A 27,945-nucleotide genomic window follows, 5' to 3' on the forward strand; every position below is an offset into this window, starting at 1 on the left:
GTTTCTAGATAATCGGAAGTATTCTGAGCTAAGGTAAATTTTGACTGTCAGTCAAAAGTAAATGGCATTTGAATATGTCAAAATACTTTATTTTCTCCCCAGAGTAAAGGTTTCAGAAATGTCAAAATTATTGTTTTTGGCAACTATGAGATGGTTTTGTTTTGCGTATTTGGAATAAAAAGCTGGACTAGGTGCAGGGCTGTTAATCCATTTCACTGGTGTTAAAGTCAGCCTTCTCCCAGGCCATGTCTCTCTGCTGCAATCACTCAGTGTAGGGGCTTCTGGGATGAGACTGGGTGCAAACTGGAGCTAACCCAGGAGCAGTGTGATCAGCATGATGCTGAGCTGGAGTAAATGAACCATAGTGAAAGACAGTTGGCTTGGGCTCAGGACCAAGCTGACTCATGTCCGCCTGCAGAGGGTCAGGGAGGTACAGCCTGCCTTTCAACATATCTGGATGCTGCTCTTGTTTTGCTTAAAATGTTTACTGAAAGTGATGTAGCAAAATGCCACTGTTCATGTGATGGGAACATGTAGTAAGGAAAGGGAAAACCGGACTCCTAGCCTGACTTTGGGGAGTGTGATATTTATAACAAGTGGAATAGTGTAAACAAGAAAGCTTAAAACCAGCTAACTGCAAATACCTTTGTGGGGACTGATAAAAGCAACCTCATGTAAGATGCGGGATAAACCCCCAAAGGCAGTTGAAATGGAACATTTTCAGAAGCACTTTCCCCCTTTTAATTTTCATTGAACTTTTCCTAGTTAGGCTTTTGTGCTGAAAAGTCAAGCTCATCTTGTACATTTTTATAGCTGGCCACAAGATGCCCCCATTTCCTATTTAACACCAACTCTTCGTGGATCCATCCTTTTGTCCTTGCCTGTGCTTGTTTGCTGAAACCCTGAGTGCTGAGTCCTCGTACTCTAACTTCTCACTGAAGTGCATGTCTGCCCTGGGTGCAAAGAATTGGGAACGGGGACTTTTGTATTTAGGAAAAATAGTAATCTCTAAGGCAGAGCAGTCACATTTTGTAACACAGGGTCTCAACAGCTGGTCTCAACAAGCAGTTTCTCTGCCACTGTCAGTTCTCTGCATCAGTATTTTCAGGGTCTTCAAGGGGTCCTTTTCCTTGCTGAAGGTAAGATAGTGCACAGTTTGCAAAATGTATCCGAAGAGCATAGCATTTGCCTTTTAACAGTGTCCAGTAACAAACCTGTGTGCCTCATGTGAAATGAAGATACAGCATGTGCCTGATAGATATGTCATGGCAAAATCAGACCTCCTGCCTCTGCTGCTTTGTAGACACAACTTCCTTTGTGCTGCTCTCAACTCAAGTCTTGTCTAGCCTCCTTTGTTAGCTTCTCCAGAGCTGAGTTTTTGTGGTTATCACAGTGGTGTGGAATGGCTGCTTGTTCTTCCATGTGCTGCAGAGAGCATGTGAACTGTGTGGTGGGCCAAAGTGCCTCCTTCTTAAATAAAGAAATAAAATCCCCAGGATTTAAATCCCCAGGACTGGGGCTAAGCTTTGGGGCTCCCTTTTCTCTTCAAATTTCAGTACAGCTTCCCTGTGGTGGGCTGTAGTCACCTCCTTCACTCTCTCAGGTGACAGGCAACACGGAAGCTAGAGCTCTCTTGGCATTTGCTTTCCTTCAAACCTTAGCAAACACTGAGGTGGGAATCGCCTTCATTCCTCCTCAAAGGGGAAGGAATACTCCTTTAGCCAACAGAAGCAACACAGTAGCTCATCAGCAGATGTGCAGGTGTCTGTGAGCTTATGAAAGTGCCTGTAGTTGCTATATGAAATATGCCTCTGAAGAATGACGTTAAGATGGTATTTAAAGCTAAACAATGCTGATGCTCTAATTTGGGATGACTTAGCCTGGGGCTGGAGTGAAAACAAGGATATGCACCCAAGTGTGCATTTAGGAGGCAGCTGTTTTGATATTCCCCATCAATTTCTCTCTGTTTAGGTGTTTTACTGAACAATGTTTTACTGAACCCTTTTTTCTGGCCCTGTGCTTTTTTCAGGGATTTGTTACCTAAATTGGGATGCACATGGAATTTTGAAAAAAGGCATGTGCTTTTATTTGGGACATTGTGACTGTATCTTAGATTTTTGATTTCAGCTCTACAGCTTCTTGTAGAGAGCAGTCAAGTATGAAATACCCACTGACCCATTTATTTGTGTCCTTGCTGATTACTGGCAGTTTGGCTGGCTAGGCAAATCAGCTCAGTGATTCCTGTTGTATGCTTTATTTATAGCATGCAGCTTTTTTCCTTAGTTCTGAAGTAGCTTGGCCCTCCTTTCAGCATAATGAAACATTGCTGGGCCAGAATGCCAGCAGGTATAAATCACCTGTGGGCACATCCATTCTCCATAAATTCAGGGTCTGTTTGACTGATCATGCTGATGCCCTATCATTATCTTCTTCACTAGCAATTCATCATTGGCTGTGAAGGCAGCAAAGGGTAGGTTTTTTGTGCGACGAATTCATATTCTGTGTTTTCAACAGAAAGATGTTTTGTTACATTTTTCTTAAGGAAGCTTTTTTTATGCCTTATTATTCAGTGGGAGGATTTCCAGGAGCAAAGAGGGGCTGTGTTTCTGGGAGTCGACCTCCCTGAAGTGACTGCCAGTGCTCCCATTAAGCACAATGTCTCTTACAGCTGTTTTATTATCTGGAAGTACCTTATATATACTGAGGTAGGGGCTAGAGCTGCAAATCAGGTCTGTGGCAGTAGTTATTTCATTGTGTTTATTTAAAAGGTTATTCTTGAAATGACCTTGGATTTTATATCTCTAACTGATGTGAAAAAATAGCATCTTGGGTATGATACATACTTTCCCTTAGGAATTAATGCTACATCAAGCTCGCAGAGCCACAAGTTTTGTTTCTTTCATCTATTATTGTTTTCCTGGCTTTCAGTCTTCTCTCCTGCTAACACAGTCTGCATAAATCTGGTTGAGGACTAGCTCTCATTCTGTCTAGAGCCTTGCAGCATGTTTTCCTTATTGCCTAGAAGGATCAGCGAGAGCTGTCTCCTTTCCCCATGAGGAGTGTTTATTCTCCCCATTCTGCTCCACTCAGTCCAGGGAATGAAAGGCTGAAAGCTGGAAACACAGTGTTACATGTCTCAAAAATCATAAAGAAGATGCTTTGTTATTAGAAGGGAATTTGGGAATGGAAGTACTGTCCATATTTGTCTGTGGTTTCCCCACAATTCACTACCTTTTTTTTACTCTGGGGTAGAGTTTCGGAGATTCAGGCTTTGCATGCTCCTGTAGTTTGCAGACCTCTAGTGCGAGAGCTAACTGTTCAGGGGTAACTGCGAGCCCTATAAATCACTCAGAAGAATGTATAAAAAAATGTATAAACAGAAAGTATGCCTCTATTTTGAATAGCTGTATTAACCCCCCCAGATATGAAGCAGTTAGGTGGTTTTGAGGAGCCAGAAAGCAGGAGAACCAGAGGCTGGAGTCTCAAGACTGTGGTATAAAATGGAAACAAACTTTCATTGTATTATAAGAATGGCCACTATTTTTCATTCTATCCTCATCCTGTCACAGGTCCCCTAAGGCTAAGGAATTTGGATTTCAGAAGAAGCTGAGACTTACTGTAACCTTAATTTCTTTAGGGTTATTTTCCTGAGGCAGATGACTAATTTCATGCTTTTTGTAGCATGTTCAAAGATATTGTTATCATTCAGTGCTTGATTTAACAATTCCAGGGGCATATACTCCAGCAGCAATCTAGGGATATTGCATTTAATTAGAGACATGCAGAACTGTTGTTCACAAAATCTATTTCTAAGAGCTTCAAAGACAAAGTTCAAGGATGTTGCTTCAATCAGAATTGTGTTCAGAGCTCTCATTAGGTTAGATATAAGGAAGATTAGGTTAGATACAAGGAAGAAATTCTTTACTGTGAGGGTGGTGAGGTGCTGGCACAGGCTGCCCAAAGAAGTGGTAAATGCTCCATCCCTGGCAATGTTCAAGGCCAGGTTGGACAGAGCCTTGGGCAACATGGTCTAGTGTGAGACGAACCTGCCCATGGCAGGGAGGTTGGAACTAGATGATCTTAAGGTCCTTTCCAACCCAAGCCATTCCACGATTCTATACTTCCTGGCTTTTCCAAAGACTGACAGATCTGTTGTTGAAATAAGCAAGGGGGCTATTAGGACGCCAGTTTTTGCATTGTGGCTTTAAATTTCTGACCCTCTGCATGTTAGCTGCCCATCTTCATACTCTTGCTGTGTTGCTGCTCCCCCTGCCGGCTTCACAAACCCAAGCCTGCAGCACTGCACTTGCAGAAGAAAAGCCTGTTTTTTTTCTGATCACAGTGTCCCTGGTTTCCAAGGTCCCTGAGCACATGCTTCATTTCTACATTCGTGAAAACTCATGTTTATTCCAAACGTGCTACTCAAGCATATTACAAATGTCTGACTAGGCCGTCGACCTGGGCAGGATGAAAAGTGGCTGCAGTACAGTTGGTACAGGGAAAGTGTCATTGAATCTGCATTTCCCCCTAGATTTTTATATATTTGTGCAATTTATTACCTAGCTGAAATACAAAGAGAAGCAACAGAGTTCTCTCAAAAGTAGAAGAGATTTACAGGGCTTGTTCTGTAGCTCTCCAGGAAAGGCAGAGTTTCTCAGTTTGTTCCTATACTGTTCTTTGATAACTTACTTGGCTGAAACTGTGATAGTTGTAGCTCAGTTCTACAGGCGCTCGGAGAACTTATCAACTCTGTGGGACTTCCCATTGGGACAGAATACCCCAGTGTAAAAGCGATGTTTCCTTCTTTCATGGTTTAGTGTTTCAAAGCTAACCAGAATTCTTCTAAAAAAGAAAAAAATGCATACTTACCTTTTTTATTGTGGATTTATAGGCAAAATTTTTTCTCAAATAAAAATTTAATCTGAGAGACAGTTTCTTAGCAGTATCTATTAAAATTGTTCTGTTTAATGGCAGAGTCTCTTCTGAAAGGTACTCTATTGTCATCATGGGGTCGTTCCCCAGCAGCGTTTAAAAATGACACTTTCTGTTTAAGGAAGTTGCTGCTGAACTGCCCAAGTAAGTGATATTCTTTTCTTTTAAGGCTACAGTCAAACATGAGCTCCTGACAGCATTTGACCACCAGCAGCACTTCTTGAGGGAGCACAGACACCCCAGTGTCTTGGTTGGGATTCAGCTGGGGTAGTCACCTTATGCTGGTCCATATTTCTCCTGTGGTTTCAGCTCAGACGGGGGTCACTCCTTATTTTCCACTGAAATTGGTTAAGCAATTGCTATATTTGACTTCCAGTATTGCTGACTTTCATCGGTAAAGGAAGTACAGGAAAGCACAGTGCACCGTTTGCAGGCAGCAAGCGGTGGCAGGCAGGCAGGAAAGGACACTGGGCTGAACTCCTCAGTCCCTGACACTGGCTGGCTGCAGGAGTCACAAAGCTCTGCCTCAGTCACACAGCAAGGTGTCGTGTAGTGCGCCAAGATGTGTAAACCAACCTGCTTAGGATGTTGAGGCACCTTGAAGTTACAAACCAAAGCTTTCAACCACTGAAGCCTGTAGGAGCTTCTGGCCAACAGTGTATAACATGCTGGCAGATGGGTGACCTTGCCAGCACTTCCCTGATGCTGTCACTGAGAGGACGGAATTTAGTATTGCCCATTCCACATACTGGGGAATAAGGCAGTGAGGCAGGGTTCTCTGATTTGTATGTCGCTTTTTGAGTTAGTAGGATGCACTCTTCTGAGCTTTGCACCACAGCTGACAGGCCTTGGCTAGCAGTATTTATTTCCACTGCATTAAAGAAAAAAAGAATCTGGCACCCAGAAGTGGGCTTTAAAAGCAGCACCAGATATTGCTGAAGTCTCGTTAAAATCTTGACCCACAGCAACTCTGCAAATTGAAAGCAGCAGCTGTAGAAAATTTTAGCCAAGTATTGGCACTGCTTAAGCTTTACGTGATTCTCCAGGCCTTTAAGACTGAGCACCTTTGCTCTAGTGATATAAGGCTTCCTTTTATTTTGTTAGTTCTTGCAATAAGTAGAGGGTCATTTAATGGACATTAGTCATAATGTCACGTATATTACACTGCTGAGGCAACTTGGGAGCTTGTCTGACCTCCATCTGTGCTGGTGGCCGCATGGATTTGACCCCCTTTTCCTGCTGCTCTTTGGATTTCCCTTTGTAATTCCTTAATGTCAAGCGAAGCCCATGTGTTATCATCCCTAGCAAATGGTAGTGGCTGGGCAGCACTCAGGTGCTGCAGAAGGAAATGAGCACATTGTCCTCAGGGCTCCTTGCAGAACTAAATAAAGATTTACAGGACAAAAATAAAATGATGTAATGAACCTGACAGAAATGGGATGGTAAGTGGAAGGTATTAAAAGGCAGGAACATGCAGCGTTATTGAACTGAGAGCCTGAGTTTAACAATCAGCAGATAAACCTGCTAAAGTCAACACTGGCTTTGGCAGCTTAAGACATTAGAAATACCCTGAGCACATGTGCTGTGACTACTCATTAAGGCGTAAGTGAAAGATTGCTGTCTACTGGGCAAAGCGTTTATACTGCAGGAAACAGATTAAGTGGTGTTTTAATATACAGGAAAAGTGGTAGCTTAAAAGCAAAAGACAAAACCCCCAAACAAACATTATTTGCCTTGGCGTGGGTGAGAAACAGCTGTATTTCACACCACTAATAATGGGGAATTAATTGCAGTGAAAAAACACATACTGCCCAAAACAAATTATGACACATAGCACATACTTTTTTTTTTCCTTGTTTTTAATGGATAGCTTAAGGGTTTTAAGAATTTTTTCACACATTAATAGAGAAACCAGAATGATGATAGTCTGAGTTGTTAAAATCTGGGAAAGGCTCAGAAAACCTAATTCCTTACAGAAAAAAACACTTTTTCAAATAGATTCTGTGTTGCCAAACCACCCCCACAGGTCCATCTCCCTTAAAGGTAAACCCTATCTTTTCAGAAGAGAAGCATGTCTTCCAAATCTCGGATATAAACTATCCTTAATGTCCTTTTAATTTCATTTGATGTCCAGTTTAGCTCCACCCCGGTATGCAGAATATGATCTGAATTTATTTCTAGATATTTGAATTCCAATTTTTCCAAATTATTTCTGGACTTAACAAAGTGGAAATATTGTGCAGTATTTCCACAACTGTGCAATTTGTATTTGGTAGCTGAAAGCTTGCAAGAACAGCAGCTGGAAGTTGGGTACTGAGGCACCCAGACCTGGATCTGTGCTCTCAGTCCTGAGGCAAAGAATCTTACATCTAGGATGTAACATTGTGCATTAGCATGAAACTCTTTGAAAGAAGAGCTGTGGCTTTTGAGTTGCAGTGAAGGGACTGAGAAAAGCAGAATTTTTCTTACCCACTTAGGAAACATATTTCTTAGAGACTGTCATTTCTGTATCATGAAATGTATTTCATTACAGTATAAATACAAAAAAATACACTAGATGTGTGTAATCAGGGTTTGTTTTTTTCAAAATGTCCTAATTTTAAAATAGCTTGCCATTTTACCTGAATTTAAAAGGCCATCCATGCTATTATAGCCCTTTTGGCCAAACCACACAGTGTTTAACTGAAATATATCAGCGTAACAGATGTGTGTTATCATCACTGTGGTCTTTTCACTCACAATATTGCTATCTATCTAGCCAAATGCTCCTTATAGACAAATAGACATGATTTACCTAAATTGAAAGGTTTAATTGAAAAATAGCAAGTAACATCAGAGCCAGCATGGGACTATCATAGAAATGGTACTTCATCTGATGTACTAGATCACTGTTAATCTTTCTAAAATGTCAGTGTTTCAGCCTAGTAGCGAATGGGAGGGGATGGCTGCTGGACCACTGGGTGCTGTTGGGTTGCTTTTAGTTGCAGGGCTAGCAAACAAAAAAAAACATTTGTTTTAAAAACAATCTATTCTGCTACAGAAAAGGGTCAATTTCCCACCAAAATGTTTAAATGCTACATGCTACCAATACAGACAAGAATTATGTTCAATGCTTCTGACCATTGGTTAGGCTTTTCTGCATTATCTGAAGAATAAATGGAATGAAATAAAAGGTGTAATCCCTGGTGGGACATTCATTGTCCTATTCGTGTGGCAGGATGCAGGTGGGTTTTTCTGTAAAGACTGGCTAAGGTATAGTAATACTGCTTTTAACAGGTATTTGAGTCAGAGAATTAGATCCCCCCCCAAAGTTATTTGTGCACAGAGCTCTCACACTGGGTTTACTTCTTTCTTTTGTCACTTGCAGGTAATTCATCATTTACTTACAATAAGCAAAGGAGTTATTAGCTGTGTCAACAACATAGTCTCCAAAAGACTGCTCAGGTATAGGAGTGCATAGTTGCTGCCACACAATGACAGAAATGAAATTTAGTTTTCAGTTAATGTAACAGACTCCTAAAACCTGCTAAACCAGGGTTCATTGCCTTAAATATCAACATAGAAACTCGGTAGTGGGTGTGTTAGGCTAAAAATGCAAGCAGTTTTAAATTCATCACATTCAACTTAGAGAAAGGGCTGTCCCAAGACTTGCTTCTTGGCACGGCCTGCCTGTTCACATGCTGCAGTTTCCATTTGAAACCACTGAAGTATAAAGGCAGGCAATTACTGCCAGCCAAGAAATTAATACTAAGTATAAGAATTTCAGTGTGGCATTTTATCCTTATCTCTGAATCGGCTTTCATGGTTACTAACTAAATAGTATGTGTGGTCATAACCTGTTTATTTTTACACCTGTAGTTAAACCTGGCCCCAGCTGTAAACTGAGGTAGTCTTTTGAGTTCATTGGGTGCCTCTGGCATAACATCTTTTTAGCATGTACTTATGCGCAGGATGGTGCCCGGCACTCCATGGGAACTCCATGTCTTCCGCACCCAGCTTTTTGAATTTCTGGAAATTATGGTTGTGTTTTCACAGGCATCTCAATTTCAGCAGGGCACTCATACTCCGGAGATGCGGACAGCTCTGTTGAGACAGCTCCAGAGGAGGCAGAAGCACAAGACTTAGAGTCATCTGACGAGGCCGATAAGATGGGCAAGGTGAGAAAGTTTCATTTTCACATGACAAGGAGTGAAAGCAGGATACAGTCACAGCTGATGTGCTGCCTTCACAGCTGCACATGATCAGAACATCTTTCCTGGGAAAATGTTAATTTTACTTTAAGGTGTTTACAGATAATACTGAGTGTAACAAATTACAGCTCTGATTATGGTACATCACTATCTCTTCAGCAAGACTACTGCCCTTTTTCCAGGGTTGGTTTACTTTTTCGGTATCTTGTGATAATATTTCCACATAGTTTTAAATAGACTGGTTTATTACCTCCTTCACCAGAGCAGGGTAGCTAAACTAATAGAACAGGTGCATTACTATGATTTCTTATTCTTGATCTCTAAACATAGGAGGAATGTAAGTTAAACAGTACTTCCTCAAATCAATAGTATAGCACACATGCTAGTTTTTAAATGCAAAGTAATTATAGCCAATCTACCTTAAATTGAAGGAAAACTCTCCAATTACAGCTAAGAGGTTGTGCGAATGGATTGTTAATTGCCATCTATTAAGAGATGGGTTTTGCAGTGGTTGGTGGTTTGCACTTGCTCTGATGCTGAGGAGCTTTACACAGCTTTAAGTGTGATGATCAAGTGAGTTTATTTTAAAGACACTGATTGCTTTTAGCTGTTTGTTGCACAGGTGATGGTGGGAGTTTACAGCTATTTTTCCATGGAATTAATGATCTAATGAGAATCAGTTGTCATTCAGTTTGTGCTTCTATACAGGTGTGTTTTTTTCTAAGCTCTTGTTTTAACTGAAATGTCTTATAGTGAGTTCTGAGCTGGTCCCTGTGCTATTCTACTTGTCATAGTAGCGAAAGGAAGGAAAGGACCTTGGCCTCTTGTTTCCTGATCTCTTATGTCATGCTAGCCTCTAGTTTTGTCTTTGATAGCCAGACAGTGGAAGTCAGATAACAGAAAGCATTCCTATTCATGAAATACATGCAGAAAAGGTGATTACTTGTACAGTTTGTTTCCAGGTTTTATTACGGAACATTTCTTGTAAGTACAAAGAATTTCTTCTTCAGTAAGTAGAAGAGTTTCTTGATATTTTGGGATTTCTAACTGTAAATATGCAGGATTTCCATATGCTCTGAACGGAGTCTCTTCTGCTGAAGCTGTGGAAGAGCACTTGGGGAATAAGTGTTTTTGTTGTGTTTTCTGTAGCTTTCTATTTCTGAACTGTGCGACAGGCTGTGAGGTTCCATTTTGCCTCTTGCCTCCTGGATCTTCAGAGTTGTAATTGCCTGAAGCAAGGCGTTAGGATTACACGATTAGCTCTGTGGCTCAGCAGATTTAGTTAAACTGAGAAATGTGCATTAGCAGCTCTAATGCTTAATATTCTATTCATATATTGGAAGAGTAACTTGTAACTCTTAACAAGCCTCGGTTTCCGCTGAGAGGAACATCTTTCTCTCTGTAAATGAAATGTTGATAACAGTATATGTTTTAAAATTCAGAAAGATTTCTAGTTTTGTTTGTGCGATACAGAGGGGAATGAGGTATTTTATTTTGTATTCTGTTTGTTATGAGACAAACTGCTTTAAATGGTCTTCCATAAAAAAGACATGTGTACATGTAGTATATGTAAGGTGCTTAATTTGGCAAACTGGTGAATGCTGCTGTCCCAGTTCACATAGAAGAGCTCTGTACTAAGTGGGCTTTCTCTCTGGCTCCTCTCTAACAAAAGCTACAGAACCCCCCCAATTATTCTGCAATGCTTATATTCCAGTATATTGTAGAGGAGAAGAATGGGAGGGTTTTCGTAATCCCTCTGCTTTTCTTTGTGCTTGGGAAAGCTGATGTACATGGGAAGTGCGGACTCTGTAACACATGTGTTTCCATGGGAAGTCACCACCCGGCTGGTAGGGCGAGGAAAAGAGCAAAGGTGTTTTCCTGTCTGTGCACTCCCACACCTTTCCATGCTCCTAGGATTATGGTGCAGAAGATTAAGCCGGTGTCCTCAGTGCTGTTATTTTTGTACATGGGAAGTGAAACACTCTGCCCTCATACCACCAGGAGGGGCATGTTCCCCTCTTTTGCCATTACCGCCACAGCTTCCAGTCTCACTAAGATGGTGGAGTTCAGGGAAGGCTTTATCTTCTGCCCTTCTTGGCAAAAGCAGGATAGGAGAGGAAATCCATTTTAACTATATTGGAGCCTCCCAGCTAAAAGCAGAGTTCCCCTTCTTTCAGCGCAGATGCAGCATTAGCAGCTGAAGATCCAAAAATAGCGTTTGGGTTCTCTTCTGCCTTGTGATAGCATCATCCTGAGGCAGGGCTTAATCCTGCAAACACCGCTCCGTGCTGTGGTGCTGGCGGACTGCTCCTGCCCACAGAGCACTGCAGAAGAGGAAAGCTCTGAGCTTCTTTGAGGAAACTTCCCAGCTCTCCAACCAGCAAAGCGATCCCAGGGGAGAGTAAATAATTCATGGGAAAAGGAGAGGAATGCAGCACTGCAGGTCTCTTTCATCTGCTCCTGTAGCACAGGCTGGGTAGGCTTTTTGTGAAGGTAAGCTCTGTGAAATTCTACCAGAAGCTGGGCTTGGGTCCCTTCTGACTTACCTGTATCTTTCCTATGTAAGTGATAGGTAGATGTGTAACACAGGAGATACTCGAACATGCCTTCTTTCCTCCTCCTCCCTCCTAGCTGCCTCTTTCCCTTCCCCCAGCCCACCATGTGTGCACGTGGGTGTGTGTTTCTTTAGTAGGGGTGCATTTGTTTCTTTATCTGCAGAAGTCTCCAAGCTGTGGATAGTGGTGCAGGATTTGGAGGATACACCAGTAGCTCTGAGGATTCCTCCTTTTACTGGAAGTCTTATCTTCTGTATATCCTAAAGACCTGATCACATAAAATCTACTCATCCATCACTATTGTCAAAGTAATTATTATATGTGTGTGTGTGTGTAAAAAAAACAAGCAAAACAGAGATGTCTGTAAATTATTCTGATAAAACACTAGAAACCCATTTCCAAGGTGAGTTGAGATGTCGGCAGTGCAGTGGTGTGGGATAGCTGTTGTTCCATGGATTCACTCCTTATCTAATTTCATGATGCTTTCCCTGCGTCAGCCAGCCTTCCCAGGTATGGTATCTCTTTGGTTGAAATCTGTGTGATCAGTAGCAAGCAGGTATGCTTTTTTGGATGCAACTCTTTTCCTTTGAGCCATGCAACTGGCAGTGGCCTGAGTTGTGTTCCCACTTGCTTCAGCTCTGGGGTGGGCTCCTGACTTTCCTTTCTCTCCTCCTTTCCTGTGGAAGCCAAGATGAGTATAGACCTAGGAAGAAGAATCGGGGAAATGTGGCCTCTATGCCACCTCTTCAGGCTTGTTGTCATCTAGCATGTGAATTCAAGTTTCAGGCTGTTTATGACATCTGGATGGTATCCCTCTGTCAGTCTCCAACAGAATATTTGGAACATTTCATAGCAGTCATTTCTTAAGTGGTTACTTGCCTCTGTGGTGACCTGACTGTTTTGGCCATTTATATATTGTAGAATAAACTGAGGTTCAAAGGAGGTACCCTGAAAACTGAGTATATGTGTAAGCTCTTAATGTTGCAGGTTACTGAAGGCTAAAACAGGTATTGTGTTGCATCTCAAGATCAGTCTTTGTGCATATTTTTTTCCTGTAATGGTCCTTTGAATTTAACTGAGGCTATGTTTAAAAACTGTCATCAGTTAAAATACTGCAGGACACTCATTTCTCCCTGTTTCTAATTAAAGACATCTGCTTCTTGCAATGAAAACAAATTACCTTGCAGCACTTGTGGCTGGGGGAGTGTTCTGTAATGGGTTGTGTGTGTACATGCTTATAATATTTGGAGGTCTTTTTTTATTCAGCGAAAATAGGTCATCTTCTCTCTGTAGCATTATTCAAGACCAGAATTAAGTCTCAAAACCTTCAACGTGTTGCAGTAGATGTGAAAGGATTAAAACAGGGATTTGAGGGCAGTGTCCTCCAGTAGCGTAACTGGCTTTTTTAAGTTCTTTCAATTCTTCACCTCTGTCCCTTCAAATGTTTAATATTCTACAGCAGTGCCATTTGTAGCCAATCGGCTCATGCTCAGCCACAGGCAACAGACATTTATATTCCCAGGCTGCCTTCACCTCTGCTTTGCTGCAATTCAGCCTCTCTGCTGAAGTTTTGCTCTTAATGAGCCTATGACAAGCGGCGTTGAGTTCTCAGCTTCGACCAGTAGCCGGCTCTTAATTCCAGCTGATGTGGTGAGCTAACGAGGCCAGCAGCAAATGACATGCGGAAAAGCTTTGCTTAGAGAAATATTGTCACTGCCTTTCCTTATTAAAATGCAGCCATCTTCTGTGTTGTGTGCCAAGTAAGCAGCACAGAGTATCTGTCTGGAGTGGAGAAGCCTTTTGGATCAGCTGAATATGTGGAGAACTGGGATTTTGCTCCTAGATGAGTGACAGCTCTGGCAATACTGCCTTTGCAGCGATGTCGGCTCTTTGGAGAGTTAACCGTAAGCTCAAGACTGAAAGTGCTGGAAAAGCCAGTGACTCTCTGTACCGTATGCTGTATTTGGTGAGCAGATCTACTGTGCAACGCAACTAGTCTAAGTAATTAGCAGTTAAATGAATTTTCATGTTTTAATTTTCAGGATATAAATTTGAGGCTGAGGTGTATATACCCTGTAGAGGCTTTTTGTTATTGTGGAATGTCACTAGCAGTCCTGGCAATGCATGAAAGGATGCAATTTGTCTGAGTTTTGTTTGGGAGATCAGTACCGCTTAGAGTTTGTTATCTGTGGCAGAACAGAGGGGCTGCGTGCCATTCAAGGGGGCAGTCTGCCTGATGCCCAGGCAGCTGTATGTCTTTACACAGTACGTGCAAGAGAAAATGGCACTTGGCTTTCAAAGCTATAGGGCAGGCAGCCAAAACTCCCTACTGTGGGGAGCATCAACATGCTTGATGAGTTTAAGGACTTGTTCCTCCTGTATGGGGAGGATGTGAGTTTAGCTTCTCAGCTGAGCCCCCTGCAGAGGAGGGCTTAATGTGCTTGCAAAATAAACTTAGCTTTACAACCCTGTTGTGCCAGCTCTTCGTCTCATTTTAAGGTTGCTACTTGGAATTGCTTGCAGAATTGTGCCTAAAGTGTGATGCTGTAGTTCTCCTAGAGAAATCCTGGTTCAGTGATGCCATTGTCACAGCTGCCGAACAGATCTGGTACTGGGGAGATAAAAGGATCTGTTTCTGTTCCAGACCTTTCCTACTCTTTTTGCTTTCTCTAGGAAAACAGGGACATAGAGGCTTTTGTCAATACTATGTAAGAGTTTTCATCAAAACAGCAGTATTCTGACCCTCCCTTGCTGTAATATGCATCCGCTTTCTGTCTAGAAATTGATTTTTTTGTTAAGGTAAATATAAGGCAGACAGGATAAGTTCAGGAATGAAACAAGGCAGTTATCACAGATGGAGTCATGGGCTTCGCTCAAAGAGAGATGCAACTATATTGACACAAAATAGTAATTTAACAAAGTGCAAGAGTAAATGCAACTGGTTTAACACTATTTGATAGCAATATACACTTGATTATTTACTACATAGAGGTCAGGGTCAGACAAAACAGTCAGAAAGAACCTCCCCTTGAGTAATGAGGTTCAGAAAGGACCCTCTTGCTTTCTAAACTCCTCAGAGAGGAGACTAGGTGCAGCTAGATCCAGAGTTAGTCCCAGATGTGGTCAATGGTTTACATCTAAAGAATTATGTATGTGCAATCAATCCTCTATGCCACTTAGCCACAATGTCAAAATTTAGCATGCTATTAATCACTTACTGAGAATCTGTTGCAACAAGGAATCTCTCAACCTCAAAGAGTAACCTTGAGAGGTGTCCTTAGTCAAGGGGAGATCCTCACTTGCAGCCTGCTGCCATACAAGAAAACTCAATGGGCCCTGGGCTATCCACTATTTATAGAGTAAGGTGATTGACTTATAGTCAATATTTGCATACCAGCAAGACATCTGGGTCACCGTTTCAGACAGCCCTTGGCTACTGTGTTGCCATCTATACCCCCAAGGTCCAGAGTAAGCAGGGTGCAGCCATCACAACCCCTCTGGTTGTTATGGCTTAAGCCAGGGGTGGACAGGCACACAGCCACAACAGTTTGTTCAATGAACAAGGAAGAGAATTGGTTTGTGGACACTGTTGTGCTGGAGGCTTTTTGTCTGTCCCAAGAGTGTCAGGTGAGTAAAACTTGGGAAATAACAAAAAGATGTGAGGCCGGGCAGTGGCAAGGCAGAGCTTGGTTGCTGCTGGCTGGAGCTGGGCATGGCTGAAGTCAGGGAGTGGTTTATTAAGTGTGCAGAAGTGGAGATAAGGCCTTTAAAAGTCTTATCCACTTCCTTTTTGGCACATTCCTTCTGGAGCAGTCTGTGTGTCTGTATGACAGTTATCCAGTTTTGAACTACTTGTTAGTGTTTAGCTGGTGTTCCATGGTGTAAGTGGATTTTTGCTCTTTCTGGGTGACCCATCCTTCCCTGCAGTTGAAGGGAAAGTTACTGCAAGTGCATGCACAGTGTGGTGAGCTGTCTGCAAAGTATCAAACTTAAAATACTTAGCTTATTTTTGGACTTTGATTCCATGCTGTGTTTTATATGAATAAAATTAGTTATAATGTATATTGGCTCTTAAAATGCCACTAGATATGTCTTCCTCAAATATTATTTCACAAAATAGTAGCAACAAAGCTAAGCATTTTTCAGCTTGCATATCCTGCATATCCTGTGTCTCTGCAGGTTTAGATTAATGTTATTAATTGTCAGCTCTTTATCCCTTTCCAGCAGAGCAGGTAATTTAGACAGGGTGGGGTGTTTTGCCTATGCTGAAGCCATGCTTTAACCTACTGAGCTTTGTGGATTTGGAGCTGTTGGGATCAAAATCACACCTGTTGAAATCTAATGCAGGCTTAACCTAAAAGTTTGGGTATGGCTTATAGTTTAAGAGTACAGTGAGTACAGGTGGAATCTTGCTGAGAAATAAAGGAATTACTTTGAGTAATAAATCCGAGCCCTCAGTGGCACATCATTTCCAGAAGCTGAGCAAGTTGGAAATTGGTTGGTTCAAATAGCTTCTTCCTGCCCTCAGCTTACAACAATTTCTTCATCAGAGTTAAACCTCAGATACTGAAGATTAATATTTTTCCTATAATAAACAGTGTCCAAGAGGCATTTTTGTATAAACAGTCAGTTACTATTAGTTTGTTGCTTACACTTGTGTCCTCAGGAAGATTATCCTTTGCATGATAAGCATCTTTACTAATATGGCTTGCAGGGGTACACCCCGATGAGCATTTACAACCGTTAAGATACCTTTAAGGAAAGCAACTGTATTATGGCAGGAAATCCTTTACTTGTCACGAGCATGGTTAATGCGCCTCTTGGGCTTCATGGCATTGTAGATGCACTGAGAAGGAAAGATAGCTTTGCGTGAACGGACTGTGCAGCTTGAAAAATGCAGAGATTTTTTCAGCACTGGGTCATCACGAAGGTGTAGGGTAGTGCAGGTTCTGGCTGAGGTTGTTGCTACCAGCTGGAGAGTGGGAGTGATCTCCCAAGGGTCAGGGCTCTGCCTCCCAACTGCGAGGTGATGATGTGTTTTTTGCGTTGTTTTGGTTGTTATCTCTCTGCATATTCTGTGTTTGAACAGGCCAATTTTGAATCAGTTAATTTAGTATGCGTTGGTAGGCTATGGAGGCAGTGCTGGGAAGTCACTAAATCTGGATTAAGGATGCCATGGCAGCATTAGACACAGAAGGTTGGAGAGGTGTGATATAGCGCAGCAGCTCTTTTCCTTCCCGTGCCCCCTCCAGGTCTCTGGGAGGGCTGGAGACAAGGGCAGCTGCTGCTTTGGCAATCCTGGAAGCCTGGGGCTGTTGTCACTGACATCAGAGGCTATACCTTCTCCAAACTTTTCAGCATAACAAAAGACGCTATACTGTGATCGAACAGCAGGAGGTGAAGAGGGGATAATTGTCTTTCTATATAGACAGCTTATGAAACATTAAAGAAACCACCTAGATGTAGCAACTCTGAAAAACGTGACTTACAGGGAGGAAATTCACCCTGCAAAGCTTGTTTCCAGACACAGAACAGATACACAGTTTCCGAAAGAGCTTGCGTTTGAAGCCGTGAGAGGTTTTGGTTCCCCAGATGGCTCTGCTTCCCTGAAAAACAGCTTAAACGGTTTCTGTCTCCCTGTTGTCTCCTTGGTTGTGTTGACACAGGACTTTTGCAAAGTAGATTAGGGAACTGGCAGAGGGCTGGGGTGTGCGTTTTATTTACACAGTCATTTTTGGTTCCATTCTTGAGCCTTGTTTGTTTTTCAATCTTAAGTGCTGGACAGCTTATTTTAATTAAAGTTCATGCTTATCCGAAACCAGGAATGTTATTGAACAGCACTTCAATTAACTTGAGTTGTGCAACTCTTCCCACCACCCCCTTCCTGAGTCCCCAGTCCCTGAGACATAGGATAGACAGATACATGAAATGATGTGTGTACTTCTGGACTTTGGCACCTGCTAAAAAGCCCCAGCCTGCAACTGCTTAACTGCAAAGGCTTCTCAGCTCCATTGTTCCTATAGGTCTTACTTAAAATATTACTGCTGGTCTTTCCTCTTCCTTCTTTTTAAAGAGTACAGAGCAGGTCGCTGCTTTCTGTCGCAGTCTGCATGAAATGAACCCTTCTGATTCAAGTGCTCATCCTCAGGAATTTACAGGACCCCAGCTGGCCACCATGAGACAACTCACAGATGCAGATAAACTACGAAAGGTTATCTGTGAACTTCTCGAGACAGAGCGCACCTATGTCAAAGTAAGGGATCTCAATGTGTTGTTTTCAGCCTACTAATATTTCTCCTTCTGGAAAATTTTGTTAGTTTCTTCTCTAATACTTCAAATTATGTTTCATGCATGTATCAATTAAGTTAATATTCTAGGGACAGATAGTAGAATTAAATGTAATTTAAACGCCTGAAAAATGTAGGTTTTCCAAATTCTTAATGCTGTCATTTTGAAATTACTTGGGTGGTGTTCAAAGGAGCACTCGTCAGTGAGATCCAGTATTGATTTTCTAAATAAAACTGTGTACAGGTTTCCTTTTACTACCTTAAATTCTGTGAAATCTGATTATTTTGTCTTATGTGTGTAAAGGAAAAATTCATAGACTAGGTAAATGGTGATCTTTGCTACTTCAGTAAATATTCAAAGGCAGTTTGGTGTACCAACATGGGGGTCTTTTTCTGATTTTTTTTAGGACTTAAATTGTCTAATGGAGAGATACCTGAAGCCTCTACAAAAAGAAACGTTCCTCACACCAGATGAGGTATGTTAATACCTGTTGTTTATCTTTTTGCTAGATAGCTTATGCACACCCCTCTTTTTCACCCCCCAGCTTGACTTGCTTGTCTGAGCAAGGGCTATCAAGACATTTTGAATTCTATTTCTTTTAAGATACTAGATCGAGTAGAATATAAAAGTACTGCCCAGTAATGTACAGTCTGTAGGGTTATGTTGTTTGGGATTTTTTTACACTGTTATCACACTGATCATACAATTGGACTGAGAATTACCAAAGATCTAGAAAATGTGATTTAGCTGCAAAGTGATACTTTCAGCATCTTGCTTTTTTTGGTTTGTTTGTTGTTTTTTTTCCTTACTAGCTGGACGTTCTCTTTGGGAATCTGACTGAAATGGTAGCATTCCAGGTAGAGTTCTTGAAAACTCTTGAAGATGGAGTAAGGCTGGTTCCAGACCTGGAAAAGCTTGAAAAAGTTGAGCAATTTAAGGTAACCTCCTTGTTTACATTCCAAGTAGTCCTTTAACAGCGTCATGTTGCTTGTCTGACTGCTGTCACTGTTGTTGTAAAAACCTACATCTACTTACTCAAGAATAACTTTTAGCAAATACTGGAGCTGTTTGGAAAACATACTGCTACAATTGTATTTTATGCTACATTTAGCCATATAGAGCACTGGAAATCTGTAACACCATGTGCTTTTAGATGCTGTTCTTGCCCTTCTGCCAGATTTCATGTCTCAGGCAATTAGGAAAAGCTAGAACTGGGAAGTTCCATAAAATATTTGTTCTGACAAGTCTAATGTAGTAGTTCAGAAGCCCACTAGAACTGTAAATTGAATTCTGTATTTGGGCTTTTGATGTATAGCAGAAATGTACGGCAGATAGTTTCAGCTATCAGCAGTTGTGCATCAAATGTAGAAATGTAAACTAAAGATACATAAACTTAATTTAAAAAAGTGTGAAAAAGAGATTTTGGTTTATTTCTACTGCAGTGATGTACTGAATTTATGGCAAGTAGCTAATACAATGTTTTGTCTTTGGGGAATTTTACTCTTTCTTTGAGCACTCACCTTGGTAGAGGACAGGATGACTCGATGCATAATCATAATTCCACTAGGATTGCTCTTCAGCTAATACACAGCCCTGGAAGAACTACTGAAAGAATTTGTCTTTTTGTGCATGTCTGGCTTTGCCATCAGGTGCTTATTTAAAAATAAGCAGCAGTCATAAATGCTGCCCTCATGTAACTAGAACACAGCCTTTGTTTTGCAGGAAATGTGCCCTTAATGGAGAGCACAGAGACGCTTTTTTAGTGGATGAAGCCTCTGTGACCACTGAGTACTCTGAGCTTTGAGAGGGGAGCGTGGAAGATGCCTCCTTATGGAGAGAACTCTGTCTTCTGTGTGCTGCTGCTTCCACCTCTTTCTATAAGAAGTGCATCAGCTTCATTTTGAGTTCTGTCCTGTGGGTGTTGTCTCAAAGCATTGGGCAACATGGGATTTCAGGGCTTCATTGTTTCAGTTTTGCAGTTTGCTTCCCTCTGCTGACTGCAGGCAAGCTGTGTATGTGTTGTCTCGCTCCCCCTGCTCCATGTTGTCTTGTTCCTAAATGGGCAGGAGAGCAAATGGTTGACTGTGGCATAGACATCTTAGAGAAAGGTTGTGTTTGGCCCTTAACACAAGCTTATTTTCAAAAGAATAAGACCTTGGTGTGTTTGTGCAGAGGGTAGTAGTCTTGCATGCACCTTCTTAGTGTCTTCATCCAGTACTTTCTGTGATTTCTGGTCATTACTTAAATCAATAAGGTTTTGAGGTCAAGCATTTAAATGCAGTTCTGGAGCTGTGATTCTAGTTCCCTCTGGAGTCGGTAGTATCTCTAGATTGATTTAACTAGAACTGGGCTAATGATGTTAATCATGTAGCCTGAATCCAGATGCCAAGGCTAGGCCTGTTTCTTGCTAGATAGGGTGAAAACACTCTAAAAATGCAGTGTCCTGTCATCCAGAAGACCCGGCAGAAGGGAAAATAACTAGCTTTCATGTGCTTTTTTTCCTAATGCCTTTTTTGTTGTTTTGTTGTTTGTTTGTTTTTTTTAAATCCTAGAAAGTGTTATTTTCCTTGGGTGGATCCTTTCTTTACTATGCTGACCGGTTCAAGCTGTACAGTGCCTTCTGTGCCAGCCACACAAAAGTCCCCAAAGTACTGGTGAAAGGTAAGAACCACGTGCTGGACAGACAGACCTGGGCATACAGAGAGAGATATGTGGCAGCAGCTTGTTTGTTTAGGCTGGTGCAGGTTGTCCGTGTGAATGATGAGAGGTGGCTACTATATCCCAAACCGTGCAACTTGTAAGGGCAAGTTGTGGTGGAGGAATGGGTCACACATATGCTTGGTTGCTTTCCAAGAGCCTTCACAGTAAGGAAGAGCATTTGGCCTGAGGGGCTGCAGAGAGCTCTGTGCCATGGATGTTCTTGGACCACCATCAAGGTAATGGTACCCGAGTGGCTCATAACAAGAGGTCATTAACCTCATGTGTAGGTTTCCCCCCCCCCCAGTTATTTTATTCTCCCCTGACATGTTTAGTTTCTTTTCAGTCGTGAGGAGTGGAAAGATTTCCTAAATGGGCAATGTGGTGTGTGCTAAAGGATCTCTGTGTACTTTGGAACCAGTAGTGGTGACTCTTGTAAAGACCTCTGGATCCTCCTACAGTTTGTGCTGTGAATCCTTGCTGTGAATCCCACTGAAGCTCTGGCTTATGTGGTTGAATGCTGATACCCGCTAGGAGAGATCAGCCTGGAAGAATGTTTTATGGGAGCTGTCTAAATATATTAACTTCACTATGCTCTGTCTCCCCTCTGTTCTTCCTCTCACCTTTGTTCCAATTTGGCTGAGAAGTTTCCATGCCCTAGCAGAGTTTGGCTTGCTGAGATGAAGATAAATGAGCTGTGGTCTGGCTTATAAATGCTCATGGGCCTCCATGCCTTGGAGTGATGCTTTTTCCCCTGTGAAAGTTAATCTCTTGGAGTTAGCAGTGCTTCATGCAATTCATTTTTGGCCAAGACAGTAAATAAACAAATGGTTCCAGTTGTAGGAGCAATGTCACTAGGGAGGAGCTCCAATTTTTTTCAAAGAACATCTGGATGCCTGACAATCAGGAGTTTTCGTGTTTGGTTTAGTTTCTTGGTTGGTTTGGTTTTGTTTGGGGTTTTTTTTTGTTTTTTTTTGTTTTTTTGCTGTGAACATTTTTATGTTTTTTCATTTCTACTTATAAATTCTTATTTACCATGCGGCAAAGAATACTTGGCAGCTCTGTGGAATGCATGCATAAATGATTTGTTGATAGTCACATCCATGCTTTCTTTTGGCATTATTTTGTTAGACCTTAATGTTAATGCTGTAGACTGGGTAGATGAGGTTGGTTTGCTTTGCTTTGTCTTTGCTAACTGTATTTACAAATGAGAAATGGCTATGTTTGAATAATGGCACAAACAGAACTCAGTATTTTATTCCAGTGATAAATCTGGATAAGCCTGGGAGTCTATTTCAAGTGTAATTTGGTGTCCTCAGATGATGTGCAGGTGGCTTTTGAATTTGAAACTGAAGTTGCTTTATTGAAATCAGGTGACTGTCTGCAAAAAACCCACCCAACCTTGGTAGAGAACATGGCCCTAATAAAAGCAATTGCATGGAAATGTTCCTGCAGTGAATAAGTTTAATGTCTAAAAAAAAAAGTGACCTTCTCCATACTTTTCTCCCTATGTTCAAGTTTATGCTCCAGTGGAGGGAGCAACAGAAAATATGGTGCTTTTATAAATTCAGTAGCAGTCAGATAGAAAAGATGATAGCAATCAGATGTCCAGTCTACCTGTGCTCCAAAATACGGTGTACTATCAGATGTTTGCTCCCTGCTGCCTCCATACTAGCTCTTGATTTTTGTTGTTCAGCACTGCATTTTAAGGTTTAATGAGATAACAGTAACCAAACTCGCCAGTATTACAGGCATACCTGTCAGGCCAGACTCATGAGTACTGATTTCTTAAAAATATCCAATTTGAGCCTTTTCTTAAAGGAAACAGATGATTAAAACAGTTCATCCTGCTCTAAAATAGTTGCAAGGTCAACTCAATTTTCACTATCCACAGGTATACTGTGAATAGTGAAAATAAAAACTATATGTATTGATACAGTAGGTGGATGCCTGCTGTTAAATCATAAATAGCATACCTGTGGCAAAGTTTCAGTAACTGAAAACCTGAAGTGCATAAATCCAGTACTGTAGACTTGATAAATCTGCACTTCCTTGCAAAATGTTTCTGTATATATGAATTTGAAGCTGGAAAAGTCACTTTATCAGAGCAGCTTTTACAGTTTTTGATTTATCCAATTGCTTCATTTTATTCTTCCAGCCAAGACAGACACTGCTTTCAAGGCATTTCTGGATGCTCAGAATCCTCGACGGCAGCACTCCTCCACACTGGAATCATACCTCATCAAACCCATCCAGCGGATACTGAAATACCCTCTCCTGCTGAAGGAGCTCTTTGCTCTGACTGATGTAGACAGTGAAGAACATTATCACCTTGATGGTAGGCAGCTAACCTAAGTTGCTTTTCCCTGTTTAACCTCTGATCTATAGCCCTCCTCTCAGAGGCTTAAAAATACTTTTTTTTCCACTTTCTTCTAGTGGCCATAAAAACAATGAACAAAGTTGCCAGCCATATTAATGAAATGCAGAAAATCCATGAAGAATACGGGGCAGTGTTTGACCAACTCATAGCAGAACAAACAGGGGAGAAAAAAGAGGTAACATGATGAAATTTAAGAGAAAAAGGCTGTTATTTGGTGCCTGTAGCATGAATGTTATATTCAAAAACTGGCTTTCCATGTATGATTCAGCAAGTGGGACCAATCTAAAGAAGCAGTGGGTTAACTCACCAACATGAATTAAGCAATGTTGTGCTTGAGTCAAAATCACATCCTAATGTGCTGCTCACTATGATGATGTCCATGCCTTAGCTCTCCTTGTTCCACAGAAGTAATTTCGTCCCACCAATCTGAGTGGACTGTCATGCTGAGGCAAGTCTGTACTTAGCTCTTTAGTCAATTTAAAGAGCTCAAAATGTGAGGTGCAGTGTGTGAGAAACTGCTGTTTCTCTTTTAGAAAGTGTGTTAGTGGGCTTGATATGTGAGAGAGCCTTGGGCTTCAGTCTAGATGTGTCGTATAGCACTATGCAAACATGTGAAGATCCAGTGTGGCTCAGTACTGGCTGACCATCTCAGAAACCTGTGGAAGGTATCTTGAAGTTTCAGGCTGAGACCTGGACTCTCCATTTACCAGTAAAACATAGGTCTGCAGTCCAGCAGCCCAGGGAAGGAGGGTGGTGGGCAGTAAAAAGGGCATGAAGTAAGGTCAAGGGAGACTTAAGAGAGGTAGAAACACTAAAGGGCCGATGGGAGCAGTGATGTGTGAAGGCTGGAGAGAGACATGATCGTATGAAGTAATGGTAATGAGGTTTTGCTAGCAGCCAGGATGAAGTTACACACATAAGAGGCATTGGGCTACAAAGCAAAGTAGGTCTGGGGTTGAGTAGTGTTGAAGTAGTGTTGACATAATTGAGAAGCATGAGAGCTGGATAGTGACAGCAAGGAGGATCTGGTGGTGGGTAGAGGGCAGAGACAAGGGTTGGTGCTGGCAAGCAGTGGTAGAGACAGCATGTCAGTACATCTGTTGGGAGAGTAATCTGGTGTTAATCTGGGAAAGGAGACAGTTAACACATCTGTTAGTGTTGCTGTTCTAATTGGGGAGCTCTCAGATTGTTGTACTGATGGTGTTTGTGGTGTCCTTTGGTAAAAGTCAGACTTCACTGGCAGGAAGGTTGGGGAATGTGATAACGTAGTCCCTAGACTGGGGACAGTCCTTCATTTGTCAGTCTGGGAGACTGTAAGTCAAAGTGAAAGATTTGGTTGCTGCAGTATTAGTATCTTCCAACAATTGTTATGAACTCCTTTATTAGTCTGTTTCCAGCAATGTGGTTTGCACAGATGAGCCATAGGGTGAAATCAAGAGCCATAGCAACTGTGGGGAGGAAGTGCTTTGTTTGCTTTACATGATGTGGTCTCTAAATTTTACCACAAACTGTGTGTGTGGCATGGGGGCTATGCTTAAATGTTCAAACAAAATGAAAAGGAGCTGGTAGGGAGAAAGATGGACAAAGAGAAGAAAAAATGCAAGGAAAATATATGGGGTTTGCCCTGAGTTCCCCCCAGATTATGAGAGCCAGACTCTGAGTTTGACTTTTCCTAATTTATGCTCACCATTTAAGGGTTTACATGCATCTGTTGCCCACTGTCACAGCCTGTTTGCACATGCTTGCAGTCATCTGATGAAATATTCCAAAAGTTTGTGTGTGTGGCTTTTTATTGTTCTTTTGGGAATAAATTTCAGTCCAACTTTCTTGAACTGAAAATTCAAGTAAGCTTACTTGAACTGATTACACATTGTGTCTTTGTGCATGTCTTTGTGTTGACAGGTTGCAGACCTTTCAATGGGAGACTTGCTCTTGCATAATACAGTGATATGGCTGAATCCTCCTGCTTCCCTGGGGAAATGGAAGAAGGAACCTGAGCTGGCAGCATTTGGTTTGTATCCTAGTAATTTTATTTTCAATGCCTAAAAGGCTGTTAGCTGTGACTTTGCAGATATTTGTTGAAGGTAGTTGAGCATTGCTGTCAGCAAGGTTGGCTGGAACTTGAAATTGTATTTGTTTCTTTGCTGCAGTGGTCAAATTCTCTTTGTGTTGATCTAAAACTGGTGAAGAATTTGGAGATAACTGCTGTAATAGTGCAAGAGTTTCTTAAACCTGTATCCAAGGCTATGAACTCAGAACTATATAGAAAGGTATTTGTCTCTGAAAAGATACAGATCAGTAGTGTGGTCAAGGCCAAGTAACTCTACTTCACACCTGTAGAATGTGATGGGGGCTTGTAGAGGCTTTACCTTTTTTTCTCCATGCCTTCTGCCAGGAAGAACTTGTCTATCTAAGCTTTAAAAAGTGCTTAAAAGCTAAGCCAGGACTCCCAGTGGCTTGCTTTGGAGTGGTCTGTTTCCCTCCAAGCAGAGGTCTCTCTTGGGTGGTCAAACTAGAAATTGAGACTGCTGTTGGCACAGATCTCAAGGTCTTTCCACTGGATGGAAGTATGGTCCCATGGAAAGGTACGTGATAGCTTATATTGGCTAAATCACACATCTCTCTTATTTTCAGAATTACGTGAAGTAATGCAGAGTGTGCTGAGCTTTCTTTATTTGTTCCTAAATTCTTTAGAGACAGTGGGCTTTTTCCTTTTGTTTCCAGAAAGTGATGCTGATTAGGAAGCCAGTGATTTTTTTTTTTTGTTTTATATGAAACACATAACAAATGAAGACTTTCAGCTTTCCTCTGGAAGAGCATAGAAAAATTGACTGCTTTCCTATAAGCTGGGAAAGCACCTGGCCATACCCTGAAGCTGAATGGCCTCATGAAAGCTGCTAGGAATGTGCAGCAACTCTTAATTACTCCAAAAAATCTTTGTATTAGTTTCATAAGGTGTCCAAAATGAAGTGTCCATGCAATTCAGTCTGAAAACAAAGGCTGCACTTGAGACCTGAAAAAAAGAGATAGCAAGGAAAACTGGAGTCTTGAAAGACAAACTCCAGCTCCATGTGGAGGTTATGTGGCAAAAGAGGAATTGGATTACACATCTGCTTGCCAGTGGTGCTCGCTTTTTGATTCAGTATAGATCTCTGTCCCACCTGCAAGTAGTTCAAATCCTGTCCATGCTGACTGGCTGCACGTAGCTGGATGCTCGTCATTTGTCCAAGGTGAACTTAGCTAGGGGGATTAAAGTTTTCTAAATTTTCATATGGAACTGTTGCTGTTCGAATAATTGTTCTGATAATAATAACTCCAACTCTTAAGTTTCAAGTGACTTTGTGTGGTAAAAGCTGTTGAGCTTCGTTTTTTTTGGAAGAGTATGCAAGAGGGCTGGTAGGTTTACTCCTGCCTTCCCTCCCTGACTCAGGCAAGGGCTGTCTGAACAGTTGAAAGGTCTGCGTGGATGGGCATAGAGGAGACCCGTTTACATCCTTACTGACTACATGGCTTTTGTTTCTCACTTTCTCTAGTGTTCAAAACTGCTGTGGTCCTTGTGTATAAGGATGGTTCCAAACAGAAGAAGAAACTTGTAAGTTGCATGGACTATTTTCGTGATGCTGTGTGCACTTGTAGTGCTGCGATCAAGATTTCCTTTCCATAAAGCTGTGGTGCTAGAGTGTGCTTATATGTGATCCTTGTTCTCAGCCACACAGCTGAGGTTCTGGGTAATGCCAAGTGGCCTGCTGTTCATCCTGGGTGCAGCAGTCTGAAAGTGTTCATTTAGTTTATCCTTTGCTCTCTCTCATGTTGCTTGTGCCATCCATTCTATGCTGTGGAGTGGACTTTCATGAAACAAGGTATCACCTTGAACATCTCTCTTGTGTTTGACTCTTTGGTCAGTGTATATGAACCAAATATGAGAGCTGATGTCTGTCATTTTTCCTAGGGAAACACAATGCCCTCATTTCAGTCCTGGCTGTTGTATGCCACTGAGCAAGTGCTGGCTGCTCTCAGCTAAATTAAATGAGCCTACAGTATATACATACCAGTGGATCCTACTGGAGTTTGGGTTTAAAAGTTAAAGCTAAGCTTGACGGTAAACACATACTACCAGAATAGGGAACACAGTTTATATTATTGCAGAAAACGTTTTGGTTCCCACCTATGGCATAAACTGAAGTGTGATTTGAAATGCTTATATGATTTGTCAACTGGCCACAAGATAACTTTGAAGTGACTAAAGCAAAACTAATGCATGTTTGTGCACGTATGTGCACTTGGAGGAGAGAATGCGGCATTGGTCTCAAATGACTGTTGAGATCATTAATAAGATTGACTGGCCTTATGGTTGCTTTTGTCTGGATTTTAGCAAGCTCTTGATGGATAGGCACTTCAGTGACACTGGTTACTAGGATGCTGTAGTGAGAAAATAAGAATTGCAACAAGTCCCTAGCTGGACATTCTCCGTGCAGGGCACAGGAGAACTTTGTGTCTATCTCAGGGTGTCTCATTTCCTAATGGTATTTTGAAATTCTTCCAGGGAGGATCACATAGAGCTTCAATTTATGAAGACTGGGATCCATTCCGCTTTCGCCACATGATACCTTTAGAAGCACTTCAAGTTCGTGCATTGGCAAGTGCAGGTAATGTTCCCGCTGCATGAATTTGGCAGGGTTCTAAGTGTTTGGCCAGGGGGTTCACTGACCGATGTTTGTCCTTAGTACATGTGCATGCAGTTTCTGGGACCTGAAAAAGGAACCCTTAACCACAACATCCATAATAGTCCTGGAGAGAGAGATGAAGGAGCAAAAGCTCCAGTTGTGTATCTCTGGTTTGTCAGTACTTTTCTGAAGCTAGGCAGGGTTCTGGGGAAACAGGGCAAAGTTGTTGCTGACTGGTT

The 27,945-nt window shown here is 41.7% G+C and overlaps 1 protein-coding gene across 13 annotated transcripts in view; it reads left to right on the plus strand.

Annotated features, from left to right (window-relative positions):
• The window catches only part of TIAM1 (TIAM Rac1 associated GEF 1), a 192,899-nt gene that overhangs the window by 159,367 nt on the left and 5,587 nt on the right, over positions 1-27,945 (plus strand). For 8 of the 13 annotated variants that reach the window (XM_061453660.1, XM_061453665.1, XM_061453663.1 and 5 more), the window contains 10 exons: positions 8,983-9,089; positions 17,751-17,930; positions 18,372-18,440; positions 18,778-18,903; positions 20,518-20,626; positions 22,821-23,000; positions 23,099-23,217; positions 24,945-25,053; positions 26,576-26,634; positions 27,586-27,688. In XM_061453660.1, the coding sequence (XP_061309644.1) occupies positions 8,983-9,089; positions 17,751-17,930; positions 18,372-18,440; positions 18,778-18,903; positions 20,518-20,626; positions 22,821-23,000; positions 23,099-23,217; positions 24,945-25,053; positions 26,576-26,634; positions 27,586-27,688 (1,161 nt within the window). Of the gene's footprint in view, positions 1-8,982; positions 9,090-12,650; positions 13,644-17,750; positions 17,931-18,371; positions 18,441-18,777; positions 18,904-20,517; positions 20,627-22,820; positions 23,001-23,098; positions 23,218-24,944; positions 25,054-26,575; positions 26,635-27,585; positions 27,689-27,945 lie in introns of those variants that run through there. The other 5 variants (XM_061453666.1, XM_061453657.1, XM_061453667.1 and 2 more) reach the window with 5 other exon arrangements.

Source organism: Pezoporus flaviventris, unplaced genomic scaffold (genome assembly GCF_033815535.1).
Source record: "Pezoporus flaviventris isolate CSIRO_AGI_PZ_B2104156 unplaced genomic scaffold, CSIRO_AGI_Pfla_v1 ptg000015l, whole genome shotgun sequence".
Classification (NCBI taxonomy): Eukaryota; Metazoa; Chordata; class Aves; order Psittaciformes; family Psittacidae; genus Pezoporus; species Pezoporus flaviventris.